A 16,867-nucleotide genomic window follows, 5' to 3' on the forward strand; every position below is an offset into this window, starting at 1 on the left:
CCGCTCACTCCTCCTCCTCCTCCTCCCAAGAGGCGGGCGAGCGGTCAGGAAGGGGAGGGGCGTCCGTTCGTAAGACGGCGGCGCGGCGGTACTGAGCAGGGCCATGGCGGCGGCAGCAGCCTTCGAGGAGGCGGAGGAGGGGGGGCCGCGCAGCCTGTTCGCGCTGAGCGCGGTGGCGGTGAGCCGCAGCATGGGGGCCTTGGAGCGGGACGTCTGGGGTAAGGCGCGGGCGGCGTGGGGCGGCGGGGCGCGGGGCCTGGGGCCTGCCCGCACCCTGCCGCCGTCTCCCTCTGGCTCTTCGCAGCGCTACCCAGGCACCTCCTGCGGGGGCTCCTGCCGCTTCTCACCATCTTCCGCCTCGAGCGGGCCGAGGGCGCCGCGCGGAGAGCAGGTGACATTGGCGGGGATGGCGACAAACCCTTTGGGGTACCCCTGGGCCCCCAAAACTGATGGGATGGACAAACAACTCTCCTCCCCCACACTGGAAGGGTGTCCCCGATCTGGAGGGATGAGCCCCACACTGGAGGGACCTCTGTCTGGAGAGTAGACGAACTCCTGTAGGCTAGAAATGTGAGCCTTGGGCTGGAGGGTGAATCCCTCTGTGGAGTGGGGGACACCCCCACAGCACAGTCCCTGCCCCATCCTGTCCCCCGGTGAGGTTTGTGTAGCGGTGACAGCCCTGCTGTAACTGCTCCTTTTGAGGACCGGCAAACTGCCATTTTGAACTTGCATCCCTTGAAAGGCAGTGGGCTTCCCTTCGCTGCAAGCAGAGTTCTGTCGGTGCAGGGGCCTGGGTCTGCGCCCCCAGTGCTGGCCTTTGTCCGCCTGGCACACCTGCAAGCTCTGGGGCAGGACACTCGGGTGGGGAGGTGGAGTGAAAGCACCTGGTTGATTATTCCTCCCTGCCAGGCCTCTCGACACAGCCCATTTGGCGCAAGCTGTGGGACGACGTGATGAAGACCAGGCCGCCCAACTCAGAGGTGAGGGGACAGTGGTGGTGGGAGAAGGGACACAGCGCAGGTGCTCCATTTCCAACGTCTTCCACGAGGTTTCATTTTGAAGCCTGCTGGTGCTCCTGGCCACCTCCAACCAATTGCTGGTGCTTGCTTATAAGCATTTTTAGAGTTTAGGACCAAGCCATGACCCTGGTATTATAATAATTTGGGGAAATGGGGTTCATAAAAGGAACTGTAGTGTACAGCCACACCCTTCAACTCCCAACAGCCAGAGATGTAATTCTTAGGGAAGGAGAGGACAATAACAGTATCTTATATCATGCTTACACCTACGCTGGTAAAAAAAATGTGCTGATGTCTTAGAAAGTACCAGAAAAACACTTACAGAAGACAATGAGTTTGGAAGAATGGTTTTATGAAGGAATACTGAAGCAGCTCCTTTGATTCAGCATCACAAAGGAATTGTTAACAGACAGCTTAATCACAGCCTAGAAACAGATGCTTGGGAAGGAAATTCCTGATTATATGGTTTTTAATAGTCAAAAACTTGGCTTAGCTTCTGTCGTGGTTTTAGCTGGGATAGAGTTAATTTTCTTCACTGCAGCTGGCCTAGTGCTGTGCTTTGGACTTGGTATGAAAACAACGTTGATAACACACCGATGTTTTGGTTGTTGCTGGGTAGCGCTTGTACTAGTCAAGGACTTTTCTAGCTTCCCATGCTCTGCCGGGTGCACAAGAAGCCGGGAGGGGAGGGGGCACAGCTAAGAGAGCGGATTCAAACTGACCAAAGGGATATTCCCTATCATGTAATGTCATGCCCAGTACGTTATCTGGGAGGGGCTGGACGGGGGAGGGAGGCAGCAATCGCGCTTGGGGACTGGCAGCGTCAGTCAGTGAGTGGTGAGTGGTTGTATCGTTCGTATTTCTGGTGTTTTCCTTTTTTTTACCCTTTTCCATTTTATTATATTATCAATATTGTTATCATTATCATAATTATTAGTATTATTATTGTATGTATTAAACTGTTCTTATTTCAACCCACAAGTCTTCTTGTACTTTTGCTCTTCTCATTCTCTCCCCCGTCCCACAGGGGTGGGGGGAGTGAGCGAGCGGCTGCGGGATGTTTAGTTGCCGCCTGAGGCTGAACCATGATAGTCTCTTTTGGCGCCCAACGTGGGGCTCGAAGGGTTTGAGGTAACAACAGTTGCTGGTCACAGCATTGATTCATCTGTTCTCAATATTAGTTTGTCCAGTCTATACCATGCTGATTGTAAAGTACGTGTTAAAAATTGGTGTTGGTGTTGGTAGTTTGCTGTGTTCTGCAGTGATTAGAGATGCTTTGCCTAGGAGATTTGTTATTAAAACACTGGCCTTGAGCGTTGTTGGTTGTTTGGGTCTTGCATGGAAGCTGTTACTGTACTTCGGCTACCACCTCATGGAGGCAATTAGCAATTATACCTCCCCCTCCTCTGAGAGGTTTTTTATGGAGGAAATACAGAATGGCTCCTTAGCTACCATCTTATATAATGTCTCCTCCTTCATTACAACAACTTTTCAGTATTTTGAACATCCTTGGGTAGTTAAGATACATCTGTTGGTATTGCTTTGGCAGATGGTTTCAGTTCTGTCTAAGGTTAATAAGCAATTTAAGAATATCACCCAGAGATCTGCCCCAAGGCTCGATAGCTATGTGTGGCAGGGTATGGGGGATAGCATGGGCAAACGCCTAAGATGGTGAGCACCCCCAGTGTTGTGGGACTTCACCCCTGAACATGTTTAAACTAGACCAGAAGCAGGATAAAGAGAGAGTGGTGGGAGTAATGCAGTTTTTCAACAAATACACTGAGGAAGGGTGTTGAGAACTAGAAGGGTAGCCTTAGTTGTGCTAGCGGTACGTTTTTTTAGATACCACATTTACCAGGTTAGCAGATTGCAATAATTTAATTGAAAAAGAACAAGAAAAATTGTGGCTTACTTTTCATTGATGTGGCTCTGTTGTTTAATTGCAGAATATAACCTGTTGGAGGAAGAAGTTCCTTGAAACGTTCTTCTCAAACGTCCTTCACGGTGTCTTGGATGTTTCCTCTGACTGGCGTCTCAATGACCATCACTTTTCACCGCTGCTCCACAGCGCCCCACATGTTTCCCAGCTTACCCTCTGCAACATGCTGCAGGGCGCAGTGGAGCTTGCTGCTGAGCACAACCAGAAAGTGCTTGAAAACCTGGCTGGTTCCCTGCGGATCCTGAAGTTTCAGCACCTCCTCTCCTCCGACCAGTCCATCAGGCATCCGCTGGTTTTACTTCTTCACCGGCTGATTCACCATGGCTCTGTCAGCCACGTGTCCGTGTATTCCTGGCCTGTTCCCGACACGGTTCTTCTCGTTCTCATTTTGAGCATGAGCGCTGGGTTTTGGCGCTCAGGAAGTGCCCTCGCATATCAGAGCAGCCCGTGTGGCCTTTGTAGAGAGGACATAGCCCAAAGCCAGGAGTTGGCACAAGAGCGAGCAGAGAGGGGCCGTAGTGATGAGAGGGAGTGGAGCGATTGGGAGAACCAGAAGAGATGCCTCAGGGCCACGGAGGAGGCTAACGCAGAGGTGAACGGATGCGGGGCTGACAATCACCTGAACTCCATCCCCTCAGGACTGAGAAGTCCTCCTCTGCGAAACGAAGCAAGCAGTGAGGCAAGCAGCAAGGTGCCCTGTGACCACACCAGCATTCAGGGAGGTTTTTCACCTCATTGCATCTCGGACCAGCTGTCCTGCCGTGCTGTTCTTCGAAAGACACGCAGGCGGCTGAGATCTGCAGTGGGGAAGAAACGTCGCTGCCTCAGACGAAGCAGGGGACCATATGCTGACCCAGAAGACCTGTATGATTTCGTTTTTACTGTTGCTAGAGAGGATAATTCAGTGTTGCTCAACAAAAGCAGCACCACGGAGGGAGAAAACGGTGAGAACTGGACTAGTTCCTCCCCAGGATCTCCGTGCACTGGCCATGCTGGCTGTAAGAAAAGAGGAGGATCTGCTGGGATCTTTCCTCTGAAAGCTGCTCGCCGCTTCCGAAGTGTGTCTACGCTGGAATTGTTCTCCATTCCTTTGACTGGGGAGACGTGTCAGACTCTGAGTAACCTGCTGAGCTCCTGGGTGTCTTTAGAAAACCTGGTTCTGTCTTACAACGGTTAGTGATGTCAACAGGTTGCTTCCTTCCAGCCTTGGTCTAATGGTCTGAGTTAAGGCTTAGGTTTACCCTGATTTTATTTTTACTGGAATGGGCATTGTGTGTGTATTGGTACCCGATCTTGAGAATGGCATCGGTAGAGATGTTTAATGAGTGTGAGGTCTTGTTTGAGGGTGAGAATGGGGCCCTTCTGCCCCAGAACAGCCCCCAGCCTTGTGCTTAAACACCATCCAGAGAGGGCGAAGGGAAGAGCCAGATCTCCATCTCCCATATACACAGTCTAACTTAAGAATGTGTGGATAAAGCAGGTTGTGAGTTTAGTCTTTGACCTAAGTTGCCTGGCCATTAGCTCAGCTCCAGCTGCGTGTATGTTGATGTCTGTACAGGCACAGCTAATGTCTTTCTGTACAAATGCTGTTCCAGGCCTGGGTGCGAACATCTTCTGCATTCTCTCTGGGCTCCGGGCCCTCTCCTGCCACTCGGACTGCCGCCTCCGCGTGGTGCGCGTGAGCGACGTCTTCTCCCACATGCCTTGCATGGATCTTGTTCGCTGCATCCTGAGCACCTTTCCCCAGCTCCACGCACTCTCAGTCGGCTTTGACCTCAAAAACCAGCTGGAAGAGGACATGCCAGAGGGGAATCCAAGCTGCAGCGAGGCAGAAATCTTAGGTAGGAATCGTCACTCTGAGTGATGACCAGGATGTGGCAGACAGAGCTGCAAAAGCTTGGCATGCAGATTTGAACTCCATGCTGTCAGTGTGATGTGTAATTAACCAATTACAACCTTACTTTCCTGATTTAGATGGTGTTGCAGTTTGTCATTTCCAGTCTGTGATGTGCTTTGTGGAGCCTGAGTCTTGGACAAAGCGTTCTATTGCTGCATGCCAACCTGCTGCAACATCATCTTTGGACAGGGCCAGTCATAAACCTGCTGGCAGTGACTGTCCACGCAGCCCATGGGGAGCATATCCCACCAGATCTGTAAACTGGTTAGGAGCTTCTGCTTTGTCCATCCTTTTGACTGTGAGGCTCTAAACCTTAGATGGACCCTTAAGCAGAGGGAAAGCATTTCTTGATCATCACAATACCACAGGTGATGGCAAAGCACTGTCCAAGCCTCTGGATTACAGTCTGGGAGCTATAGCAGCCTGTTTGCATCTTGCAGGACTGTTGTGACTCTTACTAGTCCTCAAATGACCGGAAAAGCAGTAAGCAAAGCCTGAATGAGTAGGGAGTGGGGTCAGTGAAGAGCTGTGCTCTGGGAAGACACTGGCTGGTTGGTGCATAGAGTGATCTTTTCTCAAGCATTGTTTCACTGCCAGAATGCAGTAGGAATTGATGGCCCTGTGGTCTGGCAGGAGTCTTGAAATGAGCCCTAAGTGATTTACAGTGCCGCATTGCTCTGTGAGGCAGGGTGTGTCATGTAGGCACTTTCTACCAAGCTAAATGATAGTCACATCAGCACACAGACTGCTTGCTTGCTCTAGGACCTGGCTATGTTGAAGACAGGCCCTCCAGACCAAGCTCTTTTATTGTTGTTTGTTTTTCTTCTGTTAGAGAGCTGCCTGCAGCAGCTAGAGATCCGATTCCCCAGGGAACCTCTGCACACTGCCTTCCTGCTGCCAGTGCTCAAGGCGTCGAAGTCCCTCCAGCAGCTGTCCCTTGACAGTGCCACGCTGCCTTCTTCTCAGGAGCTCGGGCTCCTTTTGGAGGCGCTCAAAGGTACTCTGCTAACCTGTGACACATGGAGTAGCTTCCTTGCTGTGCTCTTCCATCCTTTAGCATGAAGCCAGCCTAGGTGGGTCCATTTCTTCTGTGTGGACACCCTTGAAGTCTCCTGAGACAAGGAAATGGGCATCAGCCATCCCACTTTCTGTGCTGAGCATGTGAATGATCCTGTACAGCAGGATGGTTTGTGTTTAATTGCCCCCAGTCTAGCATAAATTATCCACAGTCCAACTCAGTTTCTGGGCCTTAGCTGGTACTTGGGTCAGGGTCGTCTTATGCCAATGATGTACAGGCCTTTACCTGAGAACCTTTTTTTGCTTTTAGAATGTAATCCAAATCTGAGGAAACTGAGCTTTCATGATGTGAACCTGGCTGAGCACCAGAAAGAAGTTCTGCTTTTGCTTCAGGATCCCGTCCTGCAAGGTATAGCAAACTCCTGGGTGCTGTTGCTTGGAAAGATCCTGTAGGTGGCTGTTTTTGGCTGGCTGACATTTAAGAGGTGATCTTCAGATGCATAAGGTTTAGCCAAATGTTACTGCCCCTGGAGCAGATATGTAGCTGTTGGCAGAGTGGGAATGTGTCTGGTTCTTTGTGCCAGCAGGGCAGAGAGGAGCAGCTGCAAAGCTGGTGTATGCTGCAGAGAAGAGTTCCTAGTCTTGGCTATAAACCAAAGGTTTTTAACCTGCAGAGCACATCAGCCTTTAACTGGGTCAGCTGGCAAAGCCTCTTCCCTGGGTGTGATCCCTCTCCTGTGCCAGAGCAGCGGTGCTGTTGTATGCAATCCACTGCTGGGGAAGCCTTGTTCTTGCATGCAGATTAAGGGCTGGAGCTGTCTGCAGGATGTCATTATGGTATAATGAGGACTAACATGTACTGTCAATCCATTTCTTCTGTAGAAATCACACTTTCCTTCTGCCGGCTGTTTGAAAGCTCTACTACTGAGTTTTTGTCGGAAATAATCAATACAGTGAAAAGAAATTCATCTTTGAAGAGCCTCAGGCTGCCTGGGAATCGCCTTGGTGCGTACAGTGAATGTTGCTATGGGGCCTTGACCTTAGACCAGCCCTCTTGGCGATAACTTCAGGGTTGGCATTATGACCATTGCTAGCCGGTGACCTCAATGCTGAACTTAACACATGCATGAACAGAGTGATTTAGTTCACAAGGTAAGGAGCACTGAGTTCACTCTTTAAAGGGAGAACTTCAGCTGTGTTCAGCAGTGTGCCAAGAGCCCAGGTGCTGTGTAGGCATTACAGTTGCTTTTTTTCTGCAGCAAAAGCAAGTATCAGCAGGACTCCAGATTTGACTGAACACTGGTCTGCCTCAGACTCCTTAAAGGAACAGATCCAGCAGCAGATGCACTGCCTCTCATTGAGGTGCAGGTGTTGCCCAAGTTTGGGCATTTTGTGCCTTAAAAGCTGTTGGCAGCCACTGGAGGGCTTGGGAACAAGTAAAGGAAGGGTTTGTGTCAGAGAAGTGGAGCTGAATTTAGGTAAATTATAGGCTTTTTGGATCACAGGCCAAGTAGAAATGTTTGAGAAATTAATTTCGGGTAAATCCAGACCATTGTTTTCTGTTCTTCTAATGAAATGATATGGGAAAGCTTGGGATCACCTGAAATACACTTAATGCCTAAGGTTTGTGTTTAACCCTGTGCTTCTGGCAATTTTTAAAACAAAGTCAATATATGACTTTTCAAACAAAACAAGGAATTTTCTAGTGAAACAAAATGCCCCATCAGGAAACATTTCCATTGCCTTGAACACTGTGCTCAGGGCAGGGCAAACTTGCTTTAGGCCACTGAGGGGGACAAACTGAGGGTGCAGAGATGAGCCCTTTGTGCTGCATGCATGTGCTTACAGCCTCCTTTCTGCACTATTATCCCAGCCCTGTGGCCATTGAGATATTTAAGACAGTCCAGTTTGCATCTAACACCCACGTTTCTCCCCTCTTAGGGAATCACAGACTGGTTGCCCTTGCAGACATTTTCTCTGAAGATTCCTCCTCTTCTCTTTGCCAGCTGGATGTCAGGTATTCTGCTGCTCTAAAAACACTGAATTTCTTGTTTTGGGAGGGCCAGAGCTGAACTGTGCACAAATAGCAGGAGAAGCCTAAGCATGGTTTTGTTCCTTCCTCAAGGGAATGTACGCCCAAGAAAAGTTTAGAGAATGCTGCCATGGGCATGTACAACCTCAGGGACCTCCAGCATCTCTGAGGCATCTCACTGTCCCTTTCAGAAATGAGTCAGGCTCCATCTTAAAAGCAGCTTTGGTTTGGTGCTCCCTGGGGAGGCTGCTGCAAGCTCTGCCTGCACTGTAGGCTAGAACTAACCTCCATACACACCTTTATTCTTAGGCAGCAGCATGAATAGCTCTGTTCCCTCTGCCTCTGCATAGAAAGAGAATGCTGTCATTGCCCCATCAGATCCTGTGAACGCCTCTGGATTCCTTTCATCGTCTTTGGTCTTCAACCTGAACTGCTTCTGTCTTCTGGAGCCTGAATGGCCATAAAGATAGGCAGTAACCTTCAAGAAGCACATGGAGGAGGGCATTTCTGCAATACTAACAACTGTTCTGCTTGATTTTTTTCCCCCACCCCCCCTCTTACATCCTAATGGCTCAGGTTGCTGAGAGTACGCAGGCTTGACAATTTAACCATGGCCACTCCTTCAGCAGCCTTGAATCCTGATTGTTACTGTGCCTCTCAAGATTACGTTGTGCATGCAAAATCATGTTTATTTGCACATCTATGCACAATGGGATGTGTAGGTAGGGCTAGGCCTCTTGGTCCAGGCAGCTGACAGCTGCTGACACTGAAGTGCTCCTGGCACTGTGTAACTAGCAGCAGCAACATCTTAAGCCCACAGCTAGGTCTACTTCAGTCAGTAATAAGAAGGCCAGGCTAATGAGTTTAATGTGTCAGTGGTTACCACCTTAGTTTTAAAAAGCTTCCACCCCCATATTACTATGCTTCACTCTAGTTTTTCAAAACTAATAACTAATTACACATTGTATTGCTGAAGAAAGCTGTACTTTGCATTGAAACATCCTCAGGTACCTGCACTGGGAGCTATTAGAAGGAATGGTAATTTAAACTGTCCAAATTCTAGCTTAGACTCTTAATGACTTTTTTGTCCTTCTTTCCCTGGAAAGCTCAAATTGCATCAAACCTGATGGGCTCTTGGCATTCACAAAGAAGCTGGAAGGCCACATCCAGCAGAGAAGGGGACAGATTCAGTTCACGCACCTCCGCCTCTTCCAAAATTGGCTGGACCAGGATGCTGAAACAGCTCAAGAAGCACTTCGGCGTCTCAGAGCTGTGTGCAGTGTGGTCAGTGATTCGTGGGACTCCTCCCAGGCCTTTGCTGACTACATCAGTGTCATGTGAAGGATGCAGGAGCTTGAACCTAAGCAGTTCAGTCCTTGGCTAATACGATTATTTCACAGCACAGGTGGGGTTTTCTTCCTCTGGTTCAAGCAGCATACAGTTGTTCTTGTCACTTTTCTATTCACTTGGAGAAGGGGTACCACACTGAAGCAATACACAAGACTCTGAGTCAACAGCTGTATTTCCAGGTGATTTAACTCTTATCTGTCCCACTAAGAAATGGTTATCAAATGAGCCTCTGTGACTTCCTGCAGATCTCTGGACAAGCATTTATTTATTTCACTGGGTGTCATTACAAATTTCACGCTGTTTCAGTTATTGATGAGACATTGGCTATCTCCATTATTGGAGAGACTCAAGTCAGCTGGTTGTGGTCCTTGGCAACCAGCTCTAGGTGACCTTGCTTTGAAGCAGGGCCCTTGAACAGTATGACCTTGAGGTCCCTTCCAGCTTCAACCATTCCGTAATCTGTGAAATAAGAACTCCCTGCACTTCAAAGGGAGTAGAAAACAAGCTAAAAAAGCTCCCACATTAACCTTTTAACATTTGGAAAACTTATACAGAAAAAAAAATTAGGCTGTTTATTTGCTGTTTATTTGCAATCATTTTGCCCCTCTCCAATGCCTGTAAAATAACTGCAGAGGTTTTGAATAGATTATTTTTATTATAAAAATGTTACAAAAGGACACAAGACCCATAATGTACCAAAGTGTGAATTTTATTACTGGCTTGTAATGTGATCTAATTAAAACACCGAGATCAGGGAATGCTGCCTGTAACAAAGCAAGTGGTTTTAGAAATGGAGTTACCTTAACAGCCTGATTTCATACTGCCTGCATCTTTCAGGCCAGATGTTCAACATACAAGCTGAAATTTTTTTTCCCTTTTACAAATCCTGTTGTTCCCGAGTAATCAGCAAGGTTCACATTTCACAACAGAAATGGGTCTTGCAAGTTTCTGATCAGCAGCTGCAAGCCAGAGCTGTCCAGGAAAACATCATGATTGTGCATATCAAGTGCTATAAAACTGCAGGCTTAACTTAAACCTGAAGACAAAACTTGGCTGAGCAGAAGGCACAGCCACCAGCACCATGAGAACCTGTGCCAAATCTCATCAAGCACACAAGCTCCAGTTATTCCCAATTCCCAAAGGGCTGTTTTTCAGGTACACAATGCAACAGCAGAGCAAGCACCATGGACTCCGCTGTTTCAGTAGACTGGCTAATGCTAAGGGCTTTCCAGCCTCTCAGAAACTATGCTGTTCTGCTATTCCACAGCCACACAACAATCCAGCATGTACTGCTACCCACTGCCCCTTTCCTTGAAAGGGATTAAGGTGGGGTGGACTGCCATAGCAGCCTGCCCTTGCCCCCACAGGGGACAGTAACCTTTTAGGGAATCCCTCGCTGCTCCTCATGGGAGTGATGATGAAAGGTGAAGGTGACAGCAGCATCCCATGCAGCCTTCAGCACAGAGTCCTGTAGCCCCCGCTTATCAGCACAGTGGTTCCACTGGGAGAGGTCGGAGGTACAGTCGGTCCCTTCAGGAGGGGGCCGTACCTGGTGGCCGTTCACACAGCGGCGACACTTGATCCTGCAACAGAGCCAGTGCAAGGTCAGTGCCAGGTTCCTCCACTACTTTAGCATAGGGGTCATTTAAAAAAATGCAGCCCAGTAACATTTGGATTAACTCCCCTTCACCTGCAACACTGGCAACTGGATTTTCAGACAAGATTAATTACTACCACATTTCATTTAAATGCACAACCACCTTCTGGCGTGCGCGACAGATAAGGAATGACTCATTTTAGAAATGGAACCACAGGGTTTCTAATAGCACTCACCCTCCATGTTTAGCCATGTGGGAATGGTCCAGCAGGACCCAGAGGGCATTCAGGAGGAATGTCCCCTGAAAGGCAAGGGATGTTGCTTACAGCAGATCTCAAGTGAACCCCCCTACTGCTAACACATTCTCAGCACTGCATCAGGCTTTCCAAGTTCAAGAGAGCACACCACGCTCCAAAACGTGCCATCCTGGCTCCCACTGTGGCCATGGTTGTGTTCAGGCTGTTTTGGAGATGCCCTGCTGAGCTGCCACGTCAGGAAACAAAGAGCAGCAGCAGCCCTGCCAGCAAAGCTTGTTGCCATGCAGACAAGATACCTACACGGAGCTAAGCTTTGAGTCAGCTTAAAACTAATCCGCTTCTTGCCTGAGCTAGCAGTCTTAACTTTCACAGTGAAGCATTTTCATGCACTCCCTGTCCTCGTTCTGGTGGATACAGTACCACAGGTCTCAGGGAGGGGGGAGAAGGGCAGATAATGGAAAAGAGGATTCTTGTAGTCCCCTGAACAGCACTTGAGTTGGTCTCTTGAATTATCAGCAGATGGAATAGCCCTGGCAACACAAGCAGCTCAGCATTTGGAAGACAGAAACCATCAGGAAGAGAAGGGCAAGGAAGGACCAAGTTGGGCTCCACCAATTTGAACAGCTCTGATCAACTTCCCTCTTTTCATTAGCTGCAGTGTTTCACAGCCTCCAAACACAGGCAGCAACAAGACAGCTGGCTCACTTGTCCAGCCAGCACAGCTTTTCTACGACAACAAGAAGTGAGGACAGCAGGGAAATGCGTATCTCCAGGTGGTTAACAGCTTCAGAAGCAGGGACACTTGAGGCTCTCTGTCTCTGAGGTTCCTCCTGCTGCCTGAATCAGTAGACCAAAATGTGGAGGGCTTCTATTGCTGACCCTATCATGCAGTATACTCACTTGTCATGGGTGTCACTGGTGGTGGTCTCATTCAATGTGAAGAGCTCCTTCAGCTCCCCAAGTGAGAAATGCCTTTCCACATCCTGCTCTTCATCTACCACGCAGCTGCTCAGGGCCTTCTTGTGAGTCTGGCGTTGGAATATCTTCTCCTCAATGGTCCCTGTCTACAGGAGAGAGCATCAGAGATGAAGCACAGTTGGGACACTAGTGTTGAAGGAGCACTATGTTGGGAAATCATCACATATCAAAAGGCAGTCAGCTGTCAGGACCATTTGGTGCCTTGCCAGAGCAGTACAGATGATAGGCAAGTTTTACTAGCTGCACTCCAACCATGCCCTATTTGGTTGCATATCTAACCCAACTCTGCTTCTCTTGTCTTTCACTGTGGCTACAGGAGCGGATCCAACAGAGATACAGATGAGGAGCTCACACACCACACCAGGTCGTGCTGACAGCAAGGAAGCGAAAGCAGCTGAGCAGCTACAGCCACTCCCTGACAAAAAATCCAAACCAAACCAATCACAAAGAAAAAATACAAACCAAAAAAAAACCCACACCGAACAAAACACCACCAAACACACAACCCACACACAACGCCTCCCAAAAATGAGCAACAAGGCCTAACCCTGGGTGACACAAGCATCAGCAGTATTTGCTGGTTCACCCACACACAGATCAATCACACCCACTGTCCAGAGGGAGATGACTGTGTCTAGAACAGATGTGCAAAAAGCCCATTTGCTTTCTACATGTCCCATATGCTACAATTTTAAGGCAAAAACCTAAGAGAAAAATGTCTTTTTCAAACAAATGTCATGCAAAGAAGAGGGGCAATTAGTCATGATTGGCAGACCATTTTCCTAGTTCTAAAAGCAAAGGAGCTCCCTGCTTCCAGATGCAGCCAGGTCAGAGGAACCAGTGGAACACCATAAGGAAGAGATGGGCAAAGAACATCTGTTTTGTGTAAGTAAAATAATTGATCAAGGAACACAAGCTCACAAAAAACCCAAACCCAAAAAAAAACCCACAGCCTGAACTAAAGAGAGGTGAAGGTTAACAAGGGCAGCAGAGGGGACATTTCTGAACAGCAATCACTACTAGCACTGCTGGACAAAGTATTACAGTAGCTTGAAAAGACTTCTCCTTCGTGCTTTTCCTTTACAGAGCAGCTGCTCCACCTGCTAACTGGCAGCCCCATTCGAAAAGCTGCTGTAATTCTGGGAATGTACTTGCTGTTTATTAAGTACAGATACACCCAACCAAAACAGACTGCAGCCAGACTGAAAAACAGCAACTTCTGCATCAGACACCCCACAAAATTAAAGTAGTCATGCTTAAATAGCTTCAAAGCAGCATCTGATCTGGAAAGCTGCAGTTGTTTCTATTTCTCAGAATCCCGTCACCATTAGAAACCAAGGCTTGCAGTAATGACCCTCCAGCATGAACCTTCATGGTTTTCCACAGCAACACGTCTAAGGGAAGGAAGCAATTAACTTCCAATCAATTCTGGTCACAAGAGTTCTTCCCCTTCTGGTCCTGATCACAGCAGCTGCAGTCTGGGCTGGCACCAAGAATTCCATGTTTGTAGAATCATAAAATCAGAAGTATTTTCCAACCTTAATAAGACCATCAAGTCCAAACGTCAGCCCAACACCACCAGCCCTCCTAAACCATGTTCCAAAGTGCCACATCTACACATTTTTTGAACGCCTTCAGGGATGGCGGCTCCACCACCTCCCTGGGCAGCCTGTTCCAATAACATGTTGAGGAGGTGAGAGGAGTAAGACTCACAGAAAGCAGTCGATAGATGTAGCATGTCTTCTTTTGGCCATCTCGCCACACACGAGCCATGGCCTGCTCATCATTAGCTGGATTCCAGTCTGGGTCGAACATAACCAGTCTGTTAGCCCCAATCAAATTCAAACCACAGCCACCTGCTTTGCTGCTTAACATGAAGATAAATTCAGGGCTCTGTGGAAAAAGGCAGTCTTGGATTAAACTACAGAGGCAGCCATACTTTTATTCACAGCATTCAGAACTGGCAGGAGAGCTACTCACATCTGGCAGGTTCTACTTACTGAGGGGCTGTTGAATCGCTCCACAATCTTCGCTCTCTTTTTAATGGACATGGTGCCGTCCAGCCGGACATACAAATACCTAGAACATACAGCATTTACTACAATCAGACTGCTGTGACCTTTAGAGCATCATACTTGAAAGAGGAAAATCTCTCATAAACAGCCTTGTAGCAAGGGCCTGGGATTTAGGAGCTTTTGCAGAGGACCAGAGCTTTTCTGCTGAGAGACCCCAGTAGCAAAATGACAAGCCACCTTAGTTCCAATTCAGGAACATCTGAGGTAAAAGACAGACCACAAGTTCCTGCTGATAGAAGCAGAACTGATAGAGGCAATTGCTTTTACAGCATAAGCTACAAGTATAGTCTCGCAGGATTAAACAAACAAAGCCCCAAAACAAACCTCCTGTTCCGGCAGAGCTTTTCAAATAAGTCCAGTGTCTGAGTGTAGTTAGACACTAAAACCACCTTGTCATTACTGGTGCTTTTTGTAACAGCAAGGATGTAGTCCAAAACCAGCATCTTTCCTGGGTAAAAAGGAAAGAAAGCAAGCTAGAGCAGAAGTTGTTCACAAATTCCAGACCTTAGAGGGGCACTTGATAAGATGCTAAACGCAGTCTCCATAGTCGCCTGTGTTAGGCAGCACATTTGTACTGTTGAGTTCCACAGTACCTGAAAGCTGGGGCTCCACAGATTTGGTGCTGTAGCCAGCAGGGAACAAATCTAGGGCTCCCATAAAACCTTCTTCCTCTTCCACACACTTATCATGGATAAGAGCAGGATCTGTGAACAAGAAGAGCTCAGACTGTGGAGTATGCAAGGGAGGCCAAAAAAACACCCCACCAACAGTTCAAAAACCAAACCCATTACATTAGTGGAACAACTCACGATTGCAGAGCTTCTTCAGAGAAGTGATGGAAGAGAGAGATGACACACTGATTTTGCCCTCCTTCAGCTCCTCCACTGGCTTGGCTTGCTTCAGGAAGTTCTTATACAGCTCAGCTTGCAGAGGAGTCAGCCTGAAACAGGACAAGAGCTCTGCAGTCTCAGCCTGACCCCAAACCAACCCCACCCTTCCTCCTCCATCTACACAGTGTGTTCCTTTTAGCTCCAGTGATCAATTTTTTAGGTACATCACAGATGGTAGAGCATTGGCATCTCAAGCCCAGAGCTGGAAGGGAAGCTTGCAGATACTCTGCGTGGCCCAGGGCTCTGCTGTACACAGCTTCCCAGAGCACACCAGCTGGCTGGCAGAACTACCAGTTGCAGATTGTCCATCCCTGCTTCAGGAGGAAAAGCAACATATCGCCAATGGCTACAATCTCTTTCCTAGAGGGAAGCAGTCACCATAAGCACTGAAGGGATTTTTGCAACTCTTTAGTCCTTCCTGTTGCTCCTCCCTTTTCCCAGACACAGTACCAGCTTTTTGGTACCTGCAGCAGACCACCTGCTCAATCTTCACTGGCAGGTATTTAGAGAGGATGTCCGAAGTTCTTCTGATTAAACACCTGCAAAGAAGGAAATGAAGATCAGATGCTTGGATGACATCAAAACTCTGTTTTGTCAGTATTATTCCTCACAAGTTCAACACAAAGTCCCTTTGATATCTGATCTCCAAGCCTGTGATGGTCCAACACATGGCAAAGGCCAGACACCCACCATCCACACTAAGCCATGATAAGACACTCCATCAGCCCATGCTACAGAGCCCAATATAACCCACTGTCTTTGTGAGGCTTCCAGATTTCGTTCATGAGATTTAGAGAGATCAGGTGTGATTCCACCTAACAGAGCCCAGTCCCTTACAAGTGAAACTCATCTCTTCCTCAGATTACCAATGGCATTCTGAACTTGAGCTACAACACACCAGTTGCATGGACAGCAAACAAGGACAGGATTTAACCACCACGCACCATAGACATAACCCAAAGTACAAGCAAGCAGCTCCCCACATAGTAACTCAGCAGCCATCCTCAGCCAAGATGGGTTCATTGTCTGGCCCAAGACTCCAGCAAAGGGTACATCCTTTGGGGCTCTAGAAATGTCCCATGGAGCAGTTCTATCCCACTTCAGAAAAGATGGGATGGACTAGAAAAAGCACTGAACTGAGTGATGAGTATAAGAAAGAGGTGCAGAAACCCAGTTCTGCCAGGAAACATTGAAAACATGATGTTATGAAACCTACAGAAGACAAACAGCAGGGATATATGACAGCCCCAAAATCTGTCAACGGAAGAAATGAATAATCTGTCTCCAAACCCATAAGCAGTAGGATGAAAAGTAACAGGCTTGAACTGCAGTAAGGAAGATTTACGTTACACATTAAGAGCATTTTCTAACTGTAAAGACAGTGATGCCCTGGAAAAGGTGTCCTGGGGAATTTATAAGGTTGTCAGTGTTGGGTGGGGGTTAAGTAAAGGACGGTTTAGGTCTAATGCCTTCTACCTTGGGACAGCAAGACGGATTAGATGCCTTCTCCAGGGCCTGTCCAGCCTTACACCTATGATTGCACATACCTTTGCATCACTGTCTCATTTGTAATTCCTACCAAATTCAATGGATTCATCTGTTACTACTTACATGCTTCATCTTCCCTATTTGTGTATTGTGACTGTGCACAATAAAGGAAAGGACACAGACCTTGACACAGCCAGGCACAAGCCTTCCTGAACACGCTTTTACACCCCTTTTCCATCAACTATAAAAATAAATAAATGCACCTCAAAAAGGAATAAGTGATTCTCCTCCCAAGCTTTCCTTTCTCCTGGGCTTCTGCAAGATGACC

General features: G+C 47.9%; 2 protein-coding genes across 4 annotated transcripts in view; one reads left to right on the top strand and one right to left on the bottom strand.

Moving 5' to 3' along the window:
* Positions 1-10,012, top strand: LRRC41 (leucine rich repeat containing 41). 3 transcript variants are annotated; one of them, XM_075097712.1, is made up of 10 exons: positions 1-218; positions 305-391; positions 910-980; positions 2,966-4,130; positions 4,554-4,799; positions 5,688-5,852; positions 6,183-6,281; positions 6,755-6,877; positions 7,814-7,889; positions 9,011-10,012. In XM_075097712.1, the coding sequence occupies exons 1-10, from the start codon at positions 104-106 to the stop codon at positions 9,243-9,245; spliced, it is 2,382 nt and encodes a 793-aa protein (XP_074953813.1). In that variant the 5' UTR covers positions 1-103; the 3' UTR covers positions 9,246-10,012. The 3 variants fall into 3 exon arrangements, with proteins under 3 accessions (XP_074953813.1, XP_074953814.1, XP_074953815.1); XM_075097714.1 differs by lacking the exon at positions 305-391 and having other exon boundaries at positions 43-178; XM_075097713.1 differs by lacking the exons at positions 305-391; positions 910-980 and having other exon boundaries at positions 1-178.
* Positions 9,948-16,867, bottom strand: part of RAD54L (RAD54 like) — a 20,055-nt gene continuing 13,135 nt past the window's right edge. The window contains exons 11-18 of the mRNA XM_075097715.1: positions 15,516-15,590; positions 14,971-15,101; positions 14,755-14,865; positions 14,486-14,609; positions 14,087-14,165; positions 13,800-13,979; positions 12,009-12,172; positions 9,948-10,837 (exon numbers count right to left, since the gene is read on the bottom strand). Of these exons, the coding sequence (XP_074953816.1) occupies positions 10,636-10,837; positions 12,009-12,172; positions 13,800-13,979; positions 14,087-14,165; positions 14,486-14,609; positions 14,755-14,865; positions 14,971-15,101; positions 15,516-15,590 (1,066 nt within the window). The 3' untranslated portion in view covers positions 9,948-10,635. The remainder of the gene's footprint in view (positions 10,838-12,008; positions 12,173-13,799; positions 13,980-14,086; positions 14,166-14,485; positions 14,610-14,754; positions 14,866-14,970; positions 15,102-15,515; positions 15,591-16,867) is intronic.

This window comes from Phalacrocorax aristotelis, chromosome 6 (genome assembly GCF_949628215.1).
Source record: "Phalacrocorax aristotelis chromosome 6, bGulAri2.1, whole genome shotgun sequence".
Lineage (NCBI taxonomy): Eukaryota > Metazoa > Chordata > Aves > Suliformes > Phalacrocoracidae > Phalacrocorax > Phalacrocorax aristotelis.

Coding starts and splice junctions, on each gene's coding strand:
- LRRC41 (XM_075097712.1), top strand. CDS start 104: ATGGCGGCGGCAGCAGCCTTCGAGGAGGCGGAGGAGGGGGGGCCGCGC. Junction 4,800..5,687: donor CAGCGAGGCAGAAATCTTAG/GTAGGAATCGTC, acceptor TTCTTCTGTTAG/AGAGCTGCCTGCAGCAGCTA. Junction 6,878..7,813: donor GCTGCCTGGGAATCGCCTTG/GTGCGTACAGTG, acceptor CTCCCCTCTTAG/GGAATCACAGACTGGTTGCC.